This window comes from Eptesicus fuscus, chromosome 6 (assembly GCF_027574615.1).
Source record: "Eptesicus fuscus isolate TK198812 chromosome 6, DD_ASM_mEF_20220401, whole genome shotgun sequence".
Lineage (NCBI taxonomy): Eukaryota > Metazoa > Chordata > Mammalia > Chiroptera > Vespertilionidae > Eptesicus > Eptesicus fuscus.
This window is the reverse complement of record NC_072478.1, coordinates 80,294,983-80,319,915: the sequence shown is the minus strand read 5'-3', so window position 1 is coordinate 80,319,915 and position 24,933 is coordinate 80,294,983. Positions and strand designations below refer to the sequence as shown.

Sequence of the window (24,933 nt, the reverse complement as noted above, 5' to 3'; positions counted from 1 at the left end):
CATAGATTTTCATGCACGTAGTAGCTGAGTCAACAAAAATTTATCAGTCTACAAGAATAATATTATCACAGAAAATGCTGAAGAATGTCTGATTCAGTTCTGGTAAACCAGTCTTTCAGAATAAAGGTGTTATCTTTTTCCCCCCAGCAAACTTTTAAGAGAAGTTGACAAAGATATACGGTTAACTTTAACAGAAAATAACTGGAACCTAACACACTTTCCCTATTAAATTTCCAGAATCTCTAAATTACTTAGTGATAAAAATTCCTCCACAACATTGTCTATACTTTTCTAAAATTATTTTATTTAGGATTAATACCAGAATACAACTGCTTTAAACCAAATGGTATGCTAAAATGAATATACTATATTTAGTTTAAATAAGGGACTTACAAATATATATAATAAAGCAAGTTTGAGCTTTCCAAAGGAAATGAAAAATATATTTTAGGGATGACGGGAAAAGACTGAAGGGATAGTACAAAAAATACAACCATAGGACACTTCTAGTCTCTATTTAGGGCATTCATCTCTGCAATAATAAATATGACATGTTGAGAATGTACAGGAAGATATTCGGGCTGATTCACTTATGATGAAGATCAATTGTGCTGTCTGACCTAGCTTAGATAGGTCAGTGCTTCCACAAGAACTTTGAGTTTATTGGTCCAGAGCAGTGTGGCATTGAAACACATACAAACTATGAACCAAAAGTTACATTTCTACATAGGAGTCAGTTCATGGAATAGATGGATTTCACTTTCTTAGTTAGGAAGATAATGCTACCAGTTAACACCTGCCATTATATATAACACATGGGTTAAAAATTGGGGCATTCAATTCCAGTAGACTTAGAATAGATTTCAGAATTTTTCTTTTATCACTCAGACTTGTGAGCAAGTTACTTAACTTTCCTTAATGTCAGCTTCTCATATGTAAAAGAGGGGACAATATGCCAACTGCCTTAAGGTTTGGCAGAAGATTAAAAAGATAATTTGTGTAAAGCACTCTATACACTACTTTTAATTAAATTAGAATTCAAAATTAAGAACTTAAAACAGATCAGTTAGCTCAGACTATACAGTTAAGATCTGTGCATTTCACTTATTATATACTGTTTAAATGAAAAATCTTAATGTTAAAGCATTAGGATTGGATTTCACTGGAGGTAGCACAAAACTAAAATGATGATGGTAGCTTAAATGAGATAGAAGTTCCTTTATTTCTCAAGTAAAAAAAAAAAAAAACTTCAGAAGCAGGCAATCCAGGGATGACATAATGACTCTGTGATGATCAGGGACCCTCATCTCCTTAAAGTTTATTCTATACTGACTGTCTTCATCCATTATTTCCATTCTTATTGTTGCTTTATGGTCCAACATGGATGACTGTGTTCCAACCATGACTTACACATTCTAAGAAGCAAGGACTAGAGAAGGACAAAAGGAACCCCTTCCCAAATGACTCATCTTCCTTCAAACAGCTTACTTAGAAGTCTTCTACAATATCTGTATATACATCTCATTGACTACAACCTAGTCAAATGCTCCATTGTAGCTGCCATGGAGGTTCGCAAAATGTATTTTTTTGAATAAGCAAACTAATGCCCTATGTGGAATTTGGGATCTGTTAGAAAGTAGAAAAAATGAATGGATATTGTTTGGCCAATGTATTTTTTGTCATGGGTACTCAATGTTTCTCAAGTGGGAAAAGCCAAATTTGCTGCTTTGCTATATCATCTCACTGGATAAACACTGTGTAGTTTTCCCCCTCCTTTGAACATCAATGAAACAAAAGGAAAAGTAATTAAAATAATGGAATTAAAACTAACAGAGATATATTAATAAAAGGAACCATAATAACTATAACATTTTAAGAGAAAATAATATCAAAGATAATACTAGGCGAGCAGAATAAAATAAGCCAAATTCTCATGGTGCCAGTTCTCTTTCCTTCCTGGTTAGGCATACTTCCCTCTGAGTGTTAGTGCATTACTTCTCTTAAATAACCAATAGTTAAAAACTAATAAAAAATGAAAAATCTCAACAAAACACAGTCAATTACATATATATATAATTCATTTTCTCAACTTTTCACTGTTTTTTCCTAATACATTCTAAAACTCTCCCAGAACAAGTATTTGTACAATTATTAACTTCGTCAGTCTTTTGAGAGGCACGTTTTAGGACCACTCATCTTTTATAGTAATGAAGGAATGATAGATACCATTATTTAAAAGAAATAATGTAAGAAAATTTGCAAGGAAGCTTAGTATAATTTAAAAATTCATAATAGGTGGCAAAAATAAATCATCACCTTGAATTTACCAATTTGAAGTGGCTGAATAAGATAAACAATTATGGTCACTGAATACTAAAACCAAAGTCATTCTTGAAGTCAGGGTTTTCCTTTACTTCTGCCCCAGGGTAATGGCCCTGGGATTGGGCACAATAGGCTTCAGAAACTTGAACTCGCTAGTCCCTGAGCCTCCCATCAGACACACCTCAGCATTCTGAGAATAATAAATTAAAATTAAAAAATTTATTGGATATTGAATCCAAAGCTATTTCTAAAGTTCTCATTCTCCTCTACATTCCTACCAGTGTCGTGGACTGGAAGATTGGGGATAATCGGCTTCAGAAATTTAAACTCATCTGTCCCAGTACCTCCCATCAGACACACCTCATACTGGTAGCTCTGGGACAGGGTCCCTGTGCCGCTGACGTCCACCAGGTGGCCCGGAAGGTGGCCCTCAGGCACCGAGCAGCCACCCGCCCAGGCCGCCCTGCTCCGCCTGCACAGCCGCACCGCGATGAACGCCAGCACCGAGAACAGGAACAGCGACGACACCGACGCCAACGCGATCACCAGGTACACGGTCAGCGGGTCGGCCTGCGCCTGCTCGGCCGCCGCTTCGGGCAGCGGCAGGTAGGGCTGCGAGAAGCCCTCCACCAGCAGCACGTGCAGCGTGACGCTGGCAGACAGCGCGGGCTCGCCATTGTCCCTGACCAGCACCACCAGCCTGTGCTTGGCCGCGTCGCGCTCGCCCAGCGGCCGCGCCGTGCGCACCTCGCCATTGTGCGCCCACACGCCGAACAGCCCGGGCTCCGTGGCCCGGAGCAGCTGGTACGACAGCCAGGCGTTCTGGCCCGAGTCTGCGTCCACCGCCACCACCTTGCTCACCAGGTAGCCCGGCTCGGCCGCCCTGGGCACCAGCTCGGTGCAGGGCGCAGAGCCGTTCTGCAGCGGGTACAGCACGAAGGGCGAGTTGTCGTTGGCGTCCAGCACCTGCACGCGCACCAGCGCCTGGCTGCTCAGCGCGGGCGACCCGCGGTCCGTGGCGCCCACGCCGAACTCGAACGCCCGCAGGGCCTCGAAGTCCAGCGCCCTCAGGGCGAACAGGTGGCCGTTGTCCGCGTTGATGGACACGAGCGAGGCCAGGGGCAGCTGCGGGTCGTGGGGCGGCAGCAGCGAGTAGGTGACCTGGGCGTTGGCGCCCGCGTCCCTGTCTGTGGCGCTGACGCTGCCGATGTGCAGGGCGGGGCTGTTGTTCTCGCGGAGGAACAGGGTGTAGGAGGTTTGGGTGAAGGCGGGGGCGTTGTCGTTGACGTCGGAGACCAGCAGGGTAATGTTGTGCTGGGTTTTCAGCCTGGGGGTTCCCAAATCAGTGACCGTGATGGTGATGTTGTATTCAGCCGTGGTCTCTCTGTCCAGCGGTCCCTCTGTTACTAGAGTGTAAAAGTTTTCCAAGGAAGATTTTAGGAGAAAGGGTAGGTTGTCCTGAATGGAGCAACTTATTTTCCCGTTTTCTTCCGAATCAAGATCAGAAACACTGAAAATGGCAACCACCGTCTCAGGGGAATTCTCAGGGATCTGCCTGGTAAGTGCGGACATGGTGACTTCTGGGGCATTGTCGTTCACATCCAGGACTTGAGTCAGAACGGTGCATTTTCCAGACAAGCTTCCGGCATCTTTAGCCTCAATAATGACCTCATAGGACTGAATTGCTTCGAAATCAAGTTGTCTTTTCAGGCGAATATCTCCTGTCAGGGGGTTGAGCTCAAAGGTTTTCCTAATCTCTTCTGGAGCCTGGAAAAGTGAATAGGAAATCTCTCCATTGACTCCTATGTCTACATCCGTAGCAGAGACCTTGACAATCAGGAATCCTATGGGACTGTCCTCAGGGATCTGTACCCTATAGAAAGGCTGCTCAAATTCAGGGGCGTTATCATTGATGTCCACGACTTCAATGTAGACCTGAGCGGTGCCAGACTGCGGTGGAGAGCCACCATCCAGCGCTGTGAGGGTTAGCCTGAGCTCAGGTTCCTCCTCTCGATCCAAAGCTTTGTCCAGCACCAGCTCCGGGTATTTCCTTCCATCGCTTCGTTCTCGGGTGAGGACCCGAAAATAGGAGTTGGGATTGATTATATAGTTCTCAATGTTATTTCGGCCTACATCTTCGTCCTGAGCGTTCTTCAGAGGAAATGCAGTTCCAGGAGGACTGCTCTCTGATATTTTAAGCACCATATCTCTTTCCACAAACACCGGAGCATGGTCATTCATGTCTATTACTTGCAGCTCAGCTTGGAAAAACTCTAAGGGATTCGCTAGCAACACCTGGAAACGCAGCACACAGGGCTCTGTGTGACCACACAGTTCCTCGCGGTCCAGTTTCTCATTTACCAACAAATCCCCCGTCGCCTGATCCAGCTGCAGATGCAGTTTGTTCCCTTTGGAAATGACCCTAGCCCCCCGCCTGGAGAGTTCCCTCTGCCCCAGACCCAGGTCCTTTGCTAAATTGGTTACAAAAGAGCTCCCCTCAGTTTCCTCCACTACAGAATAGCGCCTAGGTTCCGTGCCCGCCTGTGATAAGCCCAAGAAGAGAAAAAGGAAAAGGACTTGCCTTTGTCTGCAAATGAGCTTCCTGCTGGCCTCCATTGTTCTTGCTTGGTACAGCCTCTGGCGAGGCTGGTTCCGCGGAGCTGTGAAGAACTCAGTATCTGAGACTGGATATTGTACAGGACGCCTCGGAAATATTCCAGTGAGCCGTGCTTTTTAGAGGACCCAGTCCTTCTTCTGTGGCGCCCTAGCTTCCCAGTGGGCTTCCAGGCTCGGCTGGTTAAGTTTTGTCCGTTAATGAAGCCGCAGCTGCGGTTCCGGTTTGTACCTTCTTATCCTGCAGCGCCACCACGCGTCCTCACAGGATATTACATTTTCTGGGATGAAAATGGATGCACTACAGTATTTCTAACTCTTGCCTGTATTGTACAAGTTACAACACTAACTCTACTATAGCTGGACCTTATGGTCTGAGGACCATACAAGAGAAATGACATTAGTAGAGACTTTTTACCTTTAATAATGTTGAGTTTGGAGCAAAAAGAAAACTGTTATATATCAATCTGGCTGAGAAGAAAGAATATATGCAGGAAAATTCTTTAAATATATAATTGGAGTAACATAGAAAACTCTTAGAATATTTTTTTTTGCCAGGGACTATGGGACTATGAATCTTGGACAAATTATTTAATTTCTGCCTCAGTTTTCTCATCTGTAGGTGGAAATTATAATATAATAGTACCTATTATTTGGGGTTGCTGTGATTTCTCCCCACACAGAGGAGAAAATGAGGCAGAGACAGGTTAACCTCACACACACACACACTCACACACACACACACCAGGCATGTAATTTGATGCCACTAGGTAGCTGAGCTTACATGAGTCCATTGCCATGACTAGAAAAGTATCCAATATTCAAGTGGCAGAAGAATGCTTGAGCAGAATGAGCTCAGATAGAAGTTATTATGTTAAATGATGACAAAATGAAAGGCTGCAGAGTTTGTCTAATAGAGATATGATCTGTGAGAGCAGCGGTGATTCTGTATTCAGAAGAATGTCCTATTTTTGTTAACTCCACTTTTCTTCTTACAGTGCCAATTTTTTAAAAATAACCCTCATTTTGAAAAACTTCAAAACCATAAAGAAGGAGAATAGTATGATGGACCTCCACATACTCATAACTAGCTTCAACAATTATAAATATTTTGTCATAACTGTTTATTTCCCTAACATTCTCACATCCCAAACAACATTATCACCCATAAATACTTCATCATATACAACTAAAATGCTATATCATGCCTAAGAAATTAGGTTAATATTATTTAATATGCATCTATATTCACATTTTCTACAATTCTTACACCATTCTTTGAATCAAGAGCCAAACAACATTCACCACATATTACATTTATTTCACTGTTGAAAATTCCCTCCTCTCCTTCTCCATATCATTGATTTGTTAGAAGAAAAAAAACTGGATAATTTCATCTTGACACTATGAAAACAATTTAGAATTTGAATGCTATAAGAATTTTTTGTCCTTAGACTATATCCCATTAGTAATACATAGTAAGAGTACTATTTTAAGAGTTAGCAGCACTAATTTATAACATATTCAGAACACAGCCATGCAAAAATTATCTGGACACAGTTCAAGAAAGAGCAGTTACAGATTATTATAACAAACAAAGGTTCTCCTTAACTCCCCAGCATCTCTAAATAATTTAATTATAATTTGTTTCTTTTTATTATTACATATTTAAAATGATTCTTTTTCTTATACTTTCCTGATTCAGCACTGTAATATTCTATGTAATAAAATAGTAATATGCAAATTAACCATCACTCCACTACACCTACAAGCCATGCCCACCAGCCAATCAGGAGCGAGCATGCAAATTAACCCAACCAAGATGGCTGCAGCCACGGAGCGAGCAGGAGGCTTGGGTTTCCCTGGTAATGGAGGAAGCCAAGCTTTCCACACACCCTGGCCAACCTAGGCCTCCACTCAAGGCTACAAAGTTTCAATTATAGAAGATAAATAAATCCCAACAAAAATGGCTGTGGCCACGGAGCAAGCAGGAGGCTTGGCTCCACTCAAGGCTACAAAGTTTCAATTATAGAAGATAAATAAATCCCAGATACCAGGGCCTCTGCTTGGGTCACTGGGGGGCGTGGCCTGCCTGCAAACCACCACAGGACCCTCACCCAGGCCGCCCCATACCCCAAGGGAACCCTCATCCAGGACACCCTTCAGGGCAAACCAGCTGGCCCCCACCCGTGCACCAGGCCTCTATCCTATATAATAAAATAGTAATATGCAAATTGACGATCACTCCAACACATAAGATGGCTGCCCCCATGTGGTCAATGATGGATGCCCCCATGTGGACACAAGATGGCTGCCACAAGATGGCCAGCAGGGGAGGGCAGTTGGGAGGGAACAGGCCAGCAGGGGAGGGCAGGTGGGGGGGGGGGCCCAGGCCTGCAAGGGAGAGCAGTTGGGGGGGGGGCCAGGCCTGCAGGGGAGGGCAGTTAGGGGTGACCAGGACTGCAGGGGAGGGTAGTTAGGGGCAAACAGGCTGGCAGGAGAGCAGTTAGGCATCAATCAGGCTGGCAGGGGAGTGGTTAGGGGGTGATCAGGCTGGCAGGCAGAAGCAGGTAGGGGCAATCAGGAAGGCAGGCAGGCAAGCAGTTGGGAGCCAGCAGTCCTGGATTGTGAGAGGGATCCCGGATTGGAGAGGGTGCAGGCTGGGCTGAGGGACACCATCTCCCATGCACGAATTTCATGCACCAGGCCTCTAGTATTGAATAAGAGGCTTAAAAAAATAAACTTTCAAATTAAAGGAGAAAAATGTGTTTTAAAAGGTAGGTAAGGACCACCATAGAAATATTACTACAATATGAGAAAATTAATAAACTACTGAAGAAATCAAAATTATGTGATATTTCCATTCAGAGTCGTTAACCTTTTCTGTGAAATGAAGGTCATATATTGGGATAACAAGAAAAAAAAGCAAAAAGTGATCTTTCCATTTTTTTTACTTCAAATTTGGTTAGATCAATGCTTTAATAATAATAATTAAACAATTTGGTAAAGCTGGATTGTAAGTTTGTAAGAAAATAAAACCACAAGCCAATATATACACTATTACTTCTAATTATAGAAAAGACTGAACAGGAATATGAATAAGAGAAAAGTATTCCTTCTCCTTAATTATGGAGAAACTTGCAATGTGCTATCTAATGCCAGAAAAGAGGATAGCATCATAGCAAGGTCCCAGTGGCAGAAAGATTTAGGAAAGATACTCAATTCTGCCATTTATTAATTGGTGACCTTACTGGATTTATTGAACCTCTATGAGTACCTACTTGCCCATTTCAAAAATACCTCTCCTCATAAGTTTACTTCTAAGATTAAAGGTGTTAAAATAGTGTTTTATGTATACTAAGTACTTTCTTAAAAACTTCAAAAGATACTTATTCAATCTGTGCTTCTAAAACTTAAGGCAAGTATATATCTACAGCTCTGAAATCAACTCAGAAAATAAAAAAGCAATAAAGTTTGAAGACAATGAAAATTAATTTACAACATCCCAAACAACATTTACCGTTACTTAATATATTACACACAATGCATAACTGTAGGAGATCAAATAGAACACATCAATTCCATGCTTTGTGGAGGGTTCTTAGGGCTAAAGCTGGGTCCTTTTCTGTGTAATGAGACTTATTCTGTGGTTTTAAAAAAAGCTTAAAATAATGTGAAAGCACTCTTCCACAGGTAACACATGATACATTTCTCAGGAATATATTCACAGACACAACACTCGCATTTATTCTCCATTCTTTATCAGAAACCCAAATCATTTCGAAATGCAGGATATTCTTCCACTTCCCTCCCTGTGCCCTGCGACTGCAGATTAGAAATAATGGGCTTCAGGAACTTAAACTCGCTAGAGGTCCCTGAGCCTCCCCTCAGACACACCTCATACTGGTAGCTCTGGGACAGGGTCCCAGTGCCGCTGACGTCCACCAGGTGGCCCGGAAGGTGGCCCTCAGGCACCGAGCAGCCACCCGCCCAGGCCGCCCTGCTCCGCCTGCACAGCCGCACCGCGACGAACGCCAGCACCGAGAACAGGAACAGCGACGACACCGACGCCAACGCGATCACCAGGTACACGGTCAGCGGGTCGGCCTGCGCCCGCTCGGCCGCCGCTTCGGGCAGCGGCAGGTAGGGCTGCGAGAAGCCCTCCACCAGCAGCACGTGCAGCGTGACGCTGGCAGACAGCGCGGGCTCGCCATTGTCCCTGACCAGCACCACCAGCCTGTGCTTGGCCGCGTCGCGCTCGCCCAGCGGCCGCGCCGTGCGCACCTCGCCATTGTGCGCCCACACGCCGAACAGCCCGGGCTCCGTGGCCCGGAGCAGCTGGTACGACAGCCAGGCGTTCTGGCCCGAGTCTGCGTCCACCGCCACCACCTTGCTCACCAGGTAGCCCGGCTCGGCCGCCCTGGGCACCAGCTCGGTGCAGGGCGCAGAGCCGTTCTGCAGCGGGTACAGCACGAAGGGCGAGTTGTCGTTGGCGTCCAGCACCTGCACGCGCACCAGCGCCTGGCTGCTCAGCGCGGGCGACCCGCGGTCCGTGGCGCCCACGCCGAACTCGAACGCCCGCAGGGCCTCGAAGTCCAGCGCCCTCAGGGCGAACAGGTGGCCGTTGTCCGCGTTGATGGACACGAGCGAGGCCAGGGGCAGCTGCGGGTCGTGAGGTGGCAGCAGCGAGTAGGTGACCTGGGCGTTGGCGCCCGCGTCCCTGTCTGTGGCGCTGACGCTGCCGATGTGCAGGGCGGGGCTGTTGTTCTCGCGGAGGAACAGGGTGTAGGCGGTTTGGGTGAAGGCGGGGGCGTTGTCGTTGACGTCGGAGACCAGCAGGGTTATGTTGTGCTGGGTTTTCAGCCTGGGGGTCCCCATGTCGGTGACGGTGATGGTGACGTTGTATTCTGCTCTGCTCTCTCTGTCCAGCGGTCCCTCTGTGACCAGGGTGTAGAAATTTTCTACTGATGGCTTCAGGACGAAGGGGAGATCATCTTGGATGGAGCACACCATCTTTGCATTGTTACCTGAATCTTTGTCTCTGATCCTAAAAACAGCCACAATAGTCTCGGCTGAGTTTTCCGCAATTGAGCTTGTCAGTGATGACATGAGTAGTTCCGGGGGGTTGTCATTGATGTCGGTTACGTGGACCACCACGGTACATTTTCCAGAAAGACCCCCACCATCCTTGGCCTGGATAGTCAGTGTGTAAGTTTGCATTTCCTCATAGTTTAATTCGGCTTTAAGATGAAGATTGCCAGATGTGGAATTGATTTGAAACGTTTTGAGAATTCTTTCAGTGGCATAAAAAAATGCATAGACTATTTCCCCATTACTTCCGGCGTCTAAATCTCTAGCTGATACGGAGACAACCAGGGAGCCAACAGGGCTGTTCTCTGGCACCTGCACCTTGTAGAGCGACTGTACAAACTCAGGGACGTTGTCATTTATGTCCACAACCTGGATGCGCACGAGGGCGGTGCCGGATCTGGGCGGAGAGCCGCCATCCACGGCGGTGAGGGTTAACCTGAGCTCAGGCACCTCCTCTCGATCTAGCGCTTGGTCCAGTACTAATTCCGGGTAGATAGTCCCCTCCCCATCATCATGCACATCAACGTGGAAATAGGCATTGGCGCTGATGGTGTAGTTTCTCAAGTTGTTGGTTCCAACATCTGAATCCTGCGCCCTTTCTAGGGGAAATGCCGCCCCTGGGGTGGTGCTTTCTAATATTTTCAAAGGAATCTCTCTGTCTAGAAACACTGGAGAGTGGTCGTTGATGTCTCTGACCCATAGCTCAGCACGGAAAATCTGCAAAGGCTTTTCCAGTAACAACTGGAAAGGAAGCGCGCAGGGCTCTGTGGAGCCGCACAGTTCCTCTCGGTCTAATTTCTCATTTAGAAGCAAATCACCAGTAAGCGGACTGAGTGTTAAAAATTGCATATTCTGATCTGAAACGATCCTAGATCCCCGAGCTGAAAGTTCCCCCACCCCCAGCCCCAGGTCGTTTGCTAGGTTGGCCAGAAAGGTGCCTCTCTCGGTTTCCTCCGCCACAAAATACCGAAGCGGTTCAGCACCAGCCCAAGACACTCCCAGAAATACACAAAGAAGTAGGACTTGCCTTTTCTGCACCGCACGCTCCACTCTGGCCGCCATTCTTCTTTTAATCAGTCTTTCAAAGCCACTGTCACTCAGCCCCAAGCAGCTTTCAGACACGGCAGCAACGGAATCCTTAGAAATGAGCTTCTCAAAGCAATGCTTGTGGGGAGGGATCCCCACTTCCCCCAACTCCTGTTACTGCGGTGTCCTTTCCTCTACCTTTCTGACTGGCCAGATTTTCTATTAACAATGGAATCTGCAACATCCTGTACGCGAGTCTTTTCCCTCTGTCTCTTTTTAGCCAGCAGCGCCACCTTGCGTTTTGTGGACGTTATTCCCGTTTTCAAGAATAGAACAAAAAGATGGCGGATTAAAAGACCAGCAGGAGTATGTTCCCCAGGGTTTTTGCTGTTTCGTTCCATCTTTTTCCTCAAATGGTCACGGTAATGCTAGTAAGTGCTGAATCGTCCTCCCCTCTTATAATCTGAATTCATAGGAAAAAAATAAATGTTGTTTTCCTTAATCTGGGGGCATGAAATTAAACTCTGACTTCTCATCAGGAGTAGATCATAAAAAAAAAACCCTTCTCCTACTTTTAAAACTGATTTTCGTAAAGATTATATACGAAAATGAAGAATTCATCAAAAAGTCAATCTTTATTTGTTAACTGCTTAACAGTGATGCTGTTCATGCTGCAGAATAACAGGCCTTTTTTCCAGTTTTGTGTGTGTGTGTGTGTGTGTGTGTGTGTGTGTGAATTCAATAATCCTTTTTGGTTTCAAGGTCTTCACTCTTTACCCAGGATATTTTCTGGAACACATTCTGTACCCCAACATTCACCCTTCATCCACTGTAAGTAATAATATAATTTAAATTATTGTTCACATATAATTTCAATAGCCAGCATCTCCAAGGGTATGCAATGAATACTCTTCAAATTAACAATAGCAAGTAGTTCATTCTTACTTTTGTGAAAGTGCTCCTATTATTTCAACTTTAGCTATGATGGTTGATCTCTACCTGTGGTAAATGCTCCTTTTTCGATCAAGAAAGTTTTCTTCTTTTCCTTTATGCTTTCATATTTTAAAGTAATTTTTGACATGTGTTGAAATTGTACATTTATTCTTTAGCTTTTTAATTCTTGAGTTCTTGATATAAAGACAGTTATCCATGATGTATTATTGCTTTAGGGCAAAGATGAATTTGATGTGTCACCAGTGTTTTAGGATTTTTCTGGCCCATGTTGTTCTGTGTGTGCATGAGTGTGTGTTTAACATCTGTGGTTTTGGTGTTAAAATATCCAGCCTCATAGAATGGGTATGGAAGATTTCCCTCCATTTTTTTGCAACAGATTAGTTTTTATATTCATACCATCTGTTTCTACATGCTTAATTACAACTTGCCCTTAAATGGGCTGGGTTTGGTGGGTTCACTCATGGTAAATCTGACTCTTCCATTTTACTTTGGTTATTACTCTACACAGGCTTTGTTTTCTTTGAAAGTAATTTGTATCTTATTTTAAAAACCATTCATTTAAAAACCACTTAAATCTATTATGCCTTCATTATATTATTTACCTTTAGGTGTATCCCTATTCTTATTAGTAATGTTTAGTATTTTATCTCCTTTTTATTCATAGGAAGAGTTGCAAGGTATCTATTTTACTTATCTTTTAAAACTCACTTCTTCAAAATACTACATAACCTTGGTTCAAAAATCTAATAGTACTAAGAAGCTTATAATACAATAGTTTTCTGCCCCTTTCCTCTTCACTTTCCTAGTTCTGTTTCCAATAGGCAGCTAATTTTAATTCTTTTAGTTATTTCTTGTCCTACTAATCTGTATTCTGCTATATTTTGATTAATTCATTTTAGACATTATCAGTTGACTCTATTGTGTTGGGTTCTGTTTTAGCTCTTCTACACTTTCAAGGAACTTTAATGTCTTCTTTCACTCTCAATATCATTATAAGAGCATTGCTGTGTCTTAATTATATTTTTCTAACTTTTTTCTTGAGGTTAACAATTGCTTTGCTTTTTCATTTACTTGGCTTTCTTTATATATATATAATGCATTCTTCCCACACTTTTAACTGCCTCTCAGTACAATTTTGCACATGGTCATTCCAATATCTCCCAATATATCGATTTTCCCTTAAATTGAGTGGGTGGTATCTACATCTGCTGCACAACTATCACTCTGGGATTTTCCTTTGTTAGCATTCTTGGAATTTTTTCTTTGCCTTTTATTCTGGTTGGATCTCCCTTTTCTAGGATTTTATTTCTTCTTCTTTTGTTTGTTTGTTTAGCTTTAATAGATCACATCATCCAATAGTTTCATCCAATTCATATGTGCCAGGGGATTTGATGATGATATTCTTCAAAATGCCTGTCTCATACAGCTCCAACCTGGACTAGTCTATATTTGATACACAACTGTCATCTTAGGATGATCCTTCAACATCATGTAGAGATTCATTTCACCTCTATTCTGTTTTCGATCTTCTTCTTTCTATTTCTTCAGACTTCCTCTCTCTTAGATTACCCTTTCATTTTAATATCTTCCAGTAGTTTCCAGAGAATGGTAGATGAGAGTTAAATTATATTGTGACCTTATGTGTATTAAATTATTTTAACTTTACCCTCAAACTTGATTGGAAGTTTGACTGATTATAGAGTTTTAGGTTGGAAATAATGTTCACAATTTTAAAATATTTTGTCAATGAGCTCCTTAAGTCAAGGTGTTTGTTAGGAAGTCGAAAGTGAATGGTATTTTATATCTTCTATATGTGTCCCGTATTTTATTTCTTGTTGTAGTATGTTGTCATTGTCCAAAGCATTTTAAATTTAATACTGATGTGTCTTGGTTTGAGCTTATTTTCATCCATTGTACAGAAAAATTGGTAAACTCTTTAAACTAGGAAACTAATTTCCTCCAGCTCTTAGACATTTTCTTGAATTACTTCATTGAAATTCTTCTGCTCTTTTTTTTTAATTACTACAATTCAGATGTTGGACCTCTGCTATAAACTCTAATTTTTTTTTCTCTCTCTCTCCTGTTTGATATTTTTAAATACTTTTGCAATATTACCTGGGATATTTTCTTAATTCTGTATTCAAGCCCTTATACTAAAACTTCCATTTATTACATTCATACTTTCCAAGGGCCCTCTTTCTGTACTTATTTCTTAGATGAAATAACTTCTTTTCTCATCTGTTATTGATAGCGGGTAGTTTATTCTTAAATCTTTAGTTGTTTGCTTTGCCTGTTCTCAATAAACCTTGATTTCTAAAATATGCATGTAAGTCTCACAATTTCTCTATTCATTCTTTGGTTATTTGCTTAAATATCACTTTATTAAAAGCTTACTATATCAGCTAGAATTACATTCTATATAATTTCTATATATAAATATATTCTAAATAATTTCAGCCTGAAGCTATAGACAAGCCCATAACAACAATAGCTTACACAAAATAGAATTTTATTTTTCTCTCATAAAAAAAAAACTAGGGGCTGAATTGTGCTCCATGATATCTGGGACCCAGTCTTGTTCCATCTTGTTGCTTTACCATCTTCAGGACATGGCCTTCACCTCATATTCCAAGATAGTTGTCTAATATCCAGCAATTACATTTCTATTCAGACTAACAAATAAGAGAAAGAAAAGGCTGCACCTTCCTTTTTAAAGACTACTTTCATGAAGTATTCCATGGCACTAGGGCTTAGTATCTCTCTCTGGCTGTAACTTAGTTACAAGACCACTCCCAGTCACAATAGTGGTTGGGAAATATAATCTATAACACACATATCCACATGGGCAGCTAAAACATTGGAGGTATATTAGTAATAAATAAGGGAAGGAGACACATATTTGAGTAAAATTGGTAGTGTATATCATACCCAGATCACACCTGTAGCCCCCATTGCCATTAGAAACAGATATTAAATCAAATAAATTGATTTAATTGGTTATTAGCAGAGCATATGATTTTATTTCTTCATATTGATGGTGTGTTTTGTAGCCAAAATAATTCTTTTTTACTGAAAGCTTAGCCCTCAAAGCAATAAAGTAATAAATTCACTTGCTGGGACAAGACCCTTTGAAGCAATGATGCTTTCCAAGCATGTATAGTATCTGTATCTATTCCTACTTCCTATTAAAACTTTAAAAAATCCTCACCCAAGGATATGTTTGTTGATCTTAGAGAGAGAGAGGAATGGAGAGAGAGGGAGGGAGGGAGAGAGAGAGAGAGAGAGAGAGAGAGAGAGAGAGGTGCAAAACTCCCATATATGCCCTGACCCTCACGTGGATCACCAGAATTCCAGGTATGTGCCATGAATCAAACCCACAACCTTTTTGTTGTATGGGATGATTCTCCAACCAACTGAACCACTTGGTGAGGGTGCCCAATTTTTTATGAAAGCCTGTAATATAGGGTAAACAGCGTGTCAGGATAACAAAACTTATTATAAGCCCACAGAGCTTTTGAAAATATTTGCCCTCGAGCTTTGACCTGAAGCTATTTGGGGTTAAAGAAATATAATTCAAGGATCAAGGCCAACCAAAGGTGCAGCATATTATGGGAAGACCCTCCCCATTTTAAAGGGACCCACAGAACTACATCAACAATATAAAACCAGTATAACACCAACAAATCTAAACCTGACCCCTCCCTCCAACTCCAGGGAATTATATAGAAGGATCTCTGGTGTTAAGTAGAGTGGAAGAAAAAGAAAAGAAACCATGCCTGGGAAATTGTGCCTAGGTTTGGTCATCATGTGTGTTTGTATTTTGAATATTCATAAATTGAGTTTCAAGGAACCTGAAACCATAAATTTGGTTTGTGGTGGTCCCCTACTGATAGTGTTTCTAGAATTCTGGCTGAAACTACTGAAAATCTGGACCATACAGCCTAGGCTTTAAGGAGACCCTACAAATAAATACTTAAGGGTAATCAACCATATAGTCACTAAAGAAATAAAGACAACATGAATAAGAAGAATCAGAAACAATGCAGCAAAAATTGACCCACACAAACTTCACATATTGGAAGTATCAGATTTAGAAACCAGTTATACATAGTAGATATAAATAAATAAATGACATACTTGAAAATACCTATGTGAAACAGATTGAAAGAGTACACTGAGTTCCAGAAAAAAAGTGACACAAAATTATCAAAATCAAGACACAACCTGAGAAAGACAATGAAGTTTAAAAATAGAAAATAAGTAGCCTATAGGTAATAAAAATAGGCTTCAAACTTAATCCTCATCAACATTTAATACTAGCATACAATGGAAAGCTCTACCAGGTTCTGAAGGAAAGAGATTATGGCTCAATAATTTTATACCCAGCCAAAATGTTGGTCAAATATAAAGAAAACAGTACAGCAAACGGGGGGGGGGGGGAATCATAAAACATGTCATTAGCATTCATGAGAGCTTATTGAAAACAACTACTTAAGAATGAAATGTAGCCTACTTATAGAAAAATATAGAGAAACTATGATGAAATGACTAATGTAATATTTGATGTCAACAAATCTATGAGGAAAAGAAAATTGACTGAAAAATTTTATGCCCAGAAAACTTATACTTCACAAGTATGTGAGAATTTAAGATATATATAGCATGTAGCCCTGCTGGTGTGACTCAGTTTGTTGGAGCATGCCCCATACACCAAAAGGTGGTGGGTTTGATTCTGGGTCAGGGCACATACACAGGTTCCCCTGGGTTCTATCCTCTGATAGAGGAGTGTATGAAAGGCAACCAGTCTCCTCATCTCTCTCTCTCTCTCTCTCTCTCTCTCTCTCTCTCTCTCTCTCTCTCTCTCTCTCTCTCTTCTTTAAAGAACTACATCTGATGAAATACAGCAAACCAAAGGATGAAAAAATAGAAATGACTGAGGTCTGGGAAAGCTGGGATAAAACAACAGTGAAGACTGCATTTCATTCCTGTTTGAGCACACCAATTTATCTCAATTCCCTCCTGAAACCTCATCTAATCAATAGAGAGCAAAGATTTAAAATAAATGGACATATAAAGACAAAACAAATGGGAGAAAAGTAAACAGCAAGGAGACAAGTCAAGAAATGCCTTCAAAATTCTAGCAGCAAATAATTCCTAACTTAAAATTCTATACCAAACAAAATAAAAAAATGATTTTCTAACATCTGAAATCTTCACATGTTCAAAAACTTAATAAATGTATTACCAAATATTCCACAGAAGTCAAGGCAGTAAACCAAAAAGGAGAAAGACATAAAGTCCAGGAAATGAAATTAAATTCAAGAGAGAGACAAAAGAAATTCCCAGGATGGTGAATAAAGTGAGTTCCAAACTGCCAGCTATACAACACGTCTACAGAGCAAATAATATACAACTGAGCAGGAGTTTGAATAGCTCCGGGATGGCTCCAAGAAAAAATAATGGAACTGAGAGATTTCTTGGTGAGTTTAATAAATACAATGAGTTTTAGACTTTAGAAAGTATAGGGATAAGTTAAAAATCTGTACATAGAAAAGTAAAGTGAAAATGAGGCAATTATTTACTTGAGGTAAAGAAAAGAAACAAAATCTCAGTACATCATGAGGTTCAATTGTAAGCGATATTTCCATAGTCATAATTATATAAACACTATTAAAACAGAATTTTATATAATATTGCTATGAGAGAGGAAGGGGTAGAAAAAATGTGCAAGTATGTGTGTGTGTGCATGTGCCCCTAAAGAAAAGTAAATGGATAATATCTAAAACTAAAATTTAAATGAAAGCATTTTATAAGCATATTACTTAGAAATATGGAAGTAAATATGGAAACACAGTAACATGCTTCAAAAGTTGTTACATCTGTACAGACTTGAATAATATTGAAGTTTGTAGCACCATATAACAAATTAAATGTCTAAAGCATAAAATGTCTAAACAATTATGAGAATTATCCTTTTAGTATACATTATATATGTGATATGCATATATATAATAAAAAGTATAAAGTAAGGTGAGGAGAAGAGGGTAAAAGTGTAAGGTTTGACTTGCTCATTTTAAAGCAGGCAGTTAAATTATGTTAATATAATAATATTGTTTTTAATCTTATTGGGATTATTTAATTAAGCTCAAGAAAGTTCTATAGTTTCATATAATGAGTTCTACAGTCTCATTATATGCAAATAAAATCTAGTAGTTTTCATTATAAAGCTAGCCATGCATTATAGGTCCAGTTTACAACATTGTTTCCATCTATTAACTTATATTAAATCATAGAAATATTTTTAGAATGATATTGACTTAATATTAATAACTACTTCTGAGTGCTGGAATAATGATGTTAATTTGCTTTCTTCTTATTGAATGTATTTGAATCATGTGACTGTATATTAAAAGAATGAGAATCATTTACATACTCAAAATCATTTATTATAAAAAGGTAATCATAAGTCTACCAATATTTTTCTGCTTTTTTTTATTTAACAGGAATTGAATCCTTTAAAATTATAGCAGGTGGTCTAACAAAATGCTATCAATTTTGAAAGAAAATATGCAATTTAGAAAACATCCAGCTAAAATATAAGTTCATTTGAAAAACTATAGCAGTGTTTTTGAAACAACATTATAGGAACCAAATAATTCACGAGGTCACAGTAATTTTTGCATAAATGAAAATTATTTTTAAAACTGAAAGCCATCATTTACAATAGTTAGACTCATGCTGATAATAATCATTAAACACAATTCTCTTAGTCATAACAACATATCAATGAACAAGCTAAAATATCAGGAATCTGAAAACATTTGTAACTTCCAAAAATCTTACCCCGAAATCCTGAGAAACGCCATTGCTCTGCTATTGTAGGTACATGCAAAATGTGAGGGGGGAAACCTGATAAAACAACAAAAACACCTCTTGATTCAGAATGTGAAATACTTCAACAGGTTGCAATCACTATAAATATGGCAATAATTATGAATGTGTGAATATGTAAGCCTTTCTGTGAATGCAAGAGTTGGGAAATACCCGAATGTATATTATCATTTATCAGGTCTTGTCAAGATAAGATTCCTGATTGAACTCAAAATTATTTCTAAAGTTAGAGTTTTCCTCGGTGTCCCTCCCAGCCCCTTCACCCGTAAACTTGAGGACAATTGGTCTGAGGAAGGTGAACTCGCTGGCTCCTAAGCTTCCGTTAAGACACACCTCATACTGGTCCCCATGCCACTGAAATCCAAAAGGGATATCCAGGCTATACTTAAAGTTAGGATTTTTGTCCATGACGCTCTCAAACTCTGTACCTGGAGGAACTAAAGATCTTACAAAAGACAGTGCATCGTGATGAGATTCCTAATTGAATCCGAAGTTATTCTGGAAGGTGACATTTTCCTCTATTTCTTCATTAGTGCCTTGGGGTAGGAGGTTAGGGATAATCGGCTTCAAGAATTTGAATTCATTTGATCCGGAGCCCCCCGTCAGACACACCTCATACTGGTAGCTCTGGGACAGGGTCCCCGTGCCGCTGACGTCCACCAGGTGGCCCGGAAGGTGGCCCTCAGGCACCGAGCAGCCACCCGCCCAGGCCGCCCTGCTCCGCCTGCACAGCCGCACCGCGACGAACGCCAGCACCGAGAACAGGAACAGCGACGACACCGACGCCAACGCGACCACCAGGTACACGGTCAGCGGGTCGGCCTGCGCCTGCTCGGCCGCCGCTTCGGGCAGCGGCAGGTAGGGCTGCGAGAAGCCCTCCACCAGCAGCACGTGCAGCGTGACGCTGGCAGACAGCGCGGGCTCGCCATTGTCCCTTGACCAGCACCACCAGCCTGTGCTTGGCCGCGTCGCGCTCGCCCAGCGGCCGCGCCGTGCGCACCTCGCCATTGTGCGCCCACACGCTGAACAGCCCGGGCTCCGTGGCCCGGAGCAGCTGGTACGACAGCCAGGCGTTCTGGCCCGAGTCTGCGTCCACCGCCACCACCTTGCTCACCAGGTAGCCCGGCTCGGCCGCCCTGGGCACCAGCTCGGTGCAGGGCGCAGAGCCGTTCTGCAGCGGGTGCAGCACGAAGGGCGAGTTGTCGTTGGCGTCCAGCACCTGCACGCGCACCAGCGCCTGGCTGCTCAGCGCGGGCGACCCGCGGTCCGTGGCGCCCACGCCGAACTCGAACGCCCGCAGGGCCTCGAAGTCCAGCGCCCTCAGGGCGAACAGGTGGCCGTTGTCCGCGTTGATGGACACGAGCGAGGCCAGGGGCAGCTGCGGGTCGTGGGGCGGCAGCAGCGAGTAGGTGACCTGGGCGTTGGCGCCCGCGTCCCTGTCTGTGGCGCTGACGCTGCCGATGTGCAGGGCGGGGCTGTTGTTCTCGCGGAGGAACAGGGTGTAGGCGGTTTGGGTGAAGGCGGGGGCGTTGTCGTTGACGTCGGAGACCCGCAGGGTTATGTTGTGCTGGGTTTTCAGCCTGGGGGTCCCCATGTCGGTGACGGTGATGGTGATATTGTACTCGGCCTGGTTCTCTCTGTCCAGCGGTCCCTCTGTTACCAAGGTGTAGAAATTTTCCACAGTAAGTTTCAGTAGGAAGGGGAGATGGTCTTGGATGCAACAAGTCACTTTGCCATTGTCTCCAGAGTCTGGATCTGAAATTCCAAAAACAGCTACCACAGTGTCTGGGGTGTTTTCTGGGATATCACTGGTGAGCAATGACATGGTCAGTTCCGGGGCGTTGTCATTTACATCCATCACTTCTATGGCTACGGTGCATTTTCCAGAAAGGCCTCCCCCGTCCGAGGCCTCAATTTCCATACGGTAAGACCGAATTTCCTCAAAATCCAACATTCTTTTTAACCGAAGTTCTCCCGTGACTGCGTTTATTTCAAACACCTGGATGGCTTGATTTGAGGATTGGAAAAAGGAGTAGGAGAGCTCGCCGTGGGTCCCAGCATCTAAATCTCTAGCGGAGACAGTGATGACAAGGGAGCCTACAGGGCTGTCCTCTGAGACCTGCACCTCATAGAGCAGCTGAGCAAACTCAGGGGCGTTGTCGTTTATGTCCAGGACTGCAATAACAACCTGGCAAGTCCCGGTCCTGGGCGGCGACCCACCATCCAGCGCCGTGAGGGTTAACCTGAGCTCTGACTGCTCTTCACGGTCCAGTGTTTTGTCCAGCACCAGCTCGGGGTACCTCCCGCCATCGCTGTGACTGCGAGTGAAAAGGTGGAAATGAGGGTTGGTGCTAATTGTGTAGTTCTGAACTGTGTTGCTGCCCACGTCTAAATCCTGAGCTGTCTTCAAAGGAATTGCAGTCCCAGGATGGCTGCTTTCCGGGATTTTCAAGAGGATTTCCTGCTCCAAGAATTCTGGGGCGTGGTCATTTACATCTCGGAGCTGTAGTTCCCCTTGAATAAACTGCAGCGGGTTTTTCAGCAACACCTGGAAATGCAGTATGCATGGATCCGTGGCACCACACACCTCTTCCCGGTCCAATTTTTCTTTGAGGAGCAAATACCCACTCTTCTGCTCGAGCTGCAAATGCTGTTTGTTCCCTTTGGGTAGAATCCGGGCGCCACGCGCGGCCAGCTCCCCTAAGCCCAGACCCAGATCTTTTGCGAGGTTGGCCACAAAAGAGCCGCTCTCCCTCTCTTCTAGAACGGAATAGTTCATGGTCGCACCGCCCGCCTCCCACAATAGTAATCTAATCTAATAATAGACAAATATGCAAATTGACCACACCTTCGCTATACCTAAGCCACGCCCACCAGCCAATCAGGATGAGTATGCAAATTACACCAACAAAGATGGTGGCTAATTTGCATATCAAGACAGCGTCGAAAGAAGCCAAGAGTTGCAGAAGGGAGTAAAGCTTCAAAGAAGCAAGCAAGCCGGGGGGGAGGAGAAGGGAGGAGTGGAGGTGGGGCCGGGGGCGAAGGGAAACGCAGGCCAGCTGGCGGAGAAGGTGAGGTGGGCGACAAGGGAGGAACGGAGGCGGGGTAGAGTGCAGCAGGAAATTCTATTGCAGGATTTTTCCTGCAACGGGAACGCTAGTAGAATAATAATGGCGGTCACTTGCCTTTTCCGGGGCGCTTTGGGTAGCGGCGTCTCCATCCTTCCTCCTTGTCCAAAAGATGCAGTATTAAATCACAAAATGATTGCTTTGCAGCCAACTCTGCTATCTTAGTTCAATAACCTTGAGTCAGTTCCTAACATTGACGGACGTGGGGATGGGGACAGCGGCCTCTCTGAAACCCTCTGTCCCCGGTGGTGTAAAATGCTTCCTTTGCAAGCTGTCGCAGACGGCTTTACGGCTTTACGCAGTCTGGGAATCGCGGAGGGGTTTTTACTCTCTTATCCTGCAGCGCCACCCAGCGTTCTGTTTTACAACTTCAGGTAGTTTTCATTTCAAAGCACAATGGAAGAGCAAAAACGCGCTGAATGCCTTTTTGCGTTCTCCTTTCCCCCTCACCTATTACGCAGTCTTGTTCAGGTAGCTAGCAGTAGTTGTGAGAGCAAAGTAATGCCTATTTATCTATATTCATCTTCTTTATAAAGGTACAATTTCATGATTCAAAACTCGGCTGAAGACAAATTCATTTAGTCATTCAGTAAGTATTTCACTGTGCAGAAAAATTTCTAGCTTCTGGAGATGAAACAGTAAACACAAAAATTCTTGCTCTTGAGGAGCTTACATTCTATTACCAAAACACTAATTTGTTCTATTGTGTTAGAAGTTATGAATTTTTAAATCCAGTTTCTACTCCCAAACAAATGGAAATGTACCTGTATCTTGGGGGCGGGGGGGGGGGGGGGTGATGTATTGTCAGTCTCTGGGCTACATCGCCTTTGAGAATTTTTTTCCTTCATAAACTCATTGTGTGCACAGCCCAGTAACATTCAGAGGAAATGGCCATTTATTTTATTAGAAGTCAATATAAGCTATGAGTTCAGGCAATGTCTTTGGAAGAACATGAAGAAGGCATAAAGTCAATGGAGTCAAAGATATACTTTCCAGGGAAGGGGCTTGACCTGTCAGCTTTTGATAAGAGTCCATCCCCTGGGACAATAGAGTTAGGATTATTGAAAAACACCACTGCATCAACTAAAGCCATGGGAGTTGGAGTGAGAATGTCAAAAGAAGCAGTTTCCCCCAAGGAAGAATGCCATTCCAAAGAGAAGGTAAATATATGGGAATACAAAACAGTAAGTGTTCCCTACACTCATTGAACCAATTGGCAATCATCCATGACATAAGAGCCATGGCAGTTCACTTATTTGGATACAAAACACAGCCAAGCATAATTTAATTATGCCCACTTCCATTTTAATTAATGATAAAAATAAAATATTCTGCCCACCTGCTGTAGCTCAGTGGTTGAGTGTAGACCTATGAACCAGGGGGTCATAGTTCAATTCCTGTCAGAGCACATGCCCAGGATTTCAGGCTCTGTTTTGGGGCTTGATCCCAAGTGTGGGGCATGCAGGAGACAGCTGATCAATGAATCTCTCATCATTGATGTTTCTGTCTCTTTCTCCCTCTCCCTTCCTCTCTGAAATCAATAAAAATAAAAGTATTTTTAAAAAAAATAAAATATTCTCTCAGTTGTCACTTTAATGTAATTGCCTAACTTTGATGGAAAGTTGAGAGGAATTTTTCATAAAATATAACCAACACAAATAAGACCAAATATAGTTAAACTATAAAAGTAAATTATTTTATGGTTAATAAATATAAATGATGCATATGCAGAACAGGAAGGGAAAAATTGGCATTCTCCAATAAACTGGCACTAGTAACTTATTTAGCTCTTAGCAGGTATCACATATATATAGAAGTTTAAGAAACTAGGAGGAGGGGTTTGAAAAATACAATTTAGATTTTACTAAACAATATAATACCTTACAACTTTCAAATAGTTGGATAAAGACAAGGAGATAAAATGTACTCTCAAGCATTTTATGTTCTGTAACTAGTGGCCCGTTGCAGGAAGATTCCTGCAATAGGGCTTCCTGCTGCGCTCTCCCCCACCCTGCCTGCTTCCCTTCCTTCTCCCCACCCCGCTGCCTGCTTCCCTTCCTTCTCCACTGCCCCGCTTGCTTGCTTCTCTGCAGCTTTGCTCCCTTCTGCAGTGCTTGGCTTCTTTCCATGCTGTCTTGATATGCAAATTAACTGCCATCTTGGTTGGGTTAATTTGTATACTTGCCCTGATTGGCTGGTGGGCGTGGCTTGGCCGTAGTGAAGGTGTGGTTGATTTGCATATTACTCTTTTATTAGGTAGGATAGAGTTTTGGGTTAATGGAGGATGTTTTCTATTAAAGAAAAAGTAAAAGAGTGATATTGAATAATTTCACTTATTGGCAAGGCTACTATAGAGTAGAAAGAATATTAGCATTTCTGTATCCCTTGAAAATTATTTTTTAAATTCACTATAGGAATGTTAACATTCAGAAAATATTTGTTAAGCATCTATAATTGACCTGGTGTTTTAAAAAGATCATCCTATTCTTACATTAAGCTCACAAACTAACTTAATGTGATGACAGTTTTGTAGTCTATATTCACAGAAAATATGTATTAACTATTATGGTTACTGAAATATACATAAATATGACTGGCTATCTTATTATTTAGCCATCTTTAGTGTATATCTTTATTTTATCACACTGTAGGTGTTACCCCTAAATCAGACTTACACTGGCAGATTAAATAATAACAAACATTTAAAATTTTTCTCTACATAGCAATAGTGATACAGTTGTCACCAACAGTTAGAAATAGAATCATACTTAAGGATGTTGGAATATAATTTTTGTAAAAAGAGATAGATGATTGAATTTCAAAAAAATTAAATTCTGCAAGTACAAATTTACTTTTTATTCAGATTGTCAAATATAGTCAAATATAAATTAAAAACTACTAAGCGTGA

At 42.2% G+C, this 24,933-nt stretch overlaps 3 protein-coding genes across 3 annotated transcripts; all 3 read right to left on the bottom strand.

Annotated features, from left to right (window-relative positions):
- Positions 1 to 1,836: 1,836 nt before the first annotated feature.
- LOC114231402 (protocadherin beta-13-like) lies at positions 1,837 to 5,450 on the bottom strand. Its single transcript, XM_054717957.1, has 2 exons — positions 2,614 to 5,450; positions 1,837 to 2,435 (listed from the first exon to the last, which is right to left on the bottom strand). Exons 1-2 carry the CDS (start codon positions 4,936 to 4,938, stop codon positions 2,364 to 2,366), a joined length of 2,397 nt encoding a protein of 798 aa, XP_054573932.1. The 5' UTR covers positions 4,939 to 5,450; the 3' UTR covers positions 1,837 to 2,363.
- A 3,243-nt stretch (positions 5,451 to 8,693) lies between these two features.
- PCDHB7 (protocadherin beta 7) lies at positions 8,694 to 11,088 on the bottom strand. The gene has a single exon (XM_054717956.1). The coding sequence runs from the start codon at positions 11,086 to 11,088 to the stop codon at positions 8,698 to 8,700; it is 2,391 nt and encodes a 796-aa protein (XP_054573931.1). The 3' UTR covers positions 8,694 to 8,697.
- Positions 11,089 to 19,082: 7,994 nt separating this feature from the next.
- LOC129149491 (protocadherin beta-17-like) lies at positions 19,083 to 22,117 on the bottom strand. The gene is given in 3 exon segments (XM_054717954.1): positions 19,083 to 19,830; positions 19,832 to 21,707; positions 22,053 to 22,117. Coding segments are annotated over 3 exon segments (2,397 nt in total). The 3' UTR covers positions 19,083 to 19,374.
- Between the last annotated feature and the right edge of the window lie 2,816 nt (positions 22,118 to 24,933).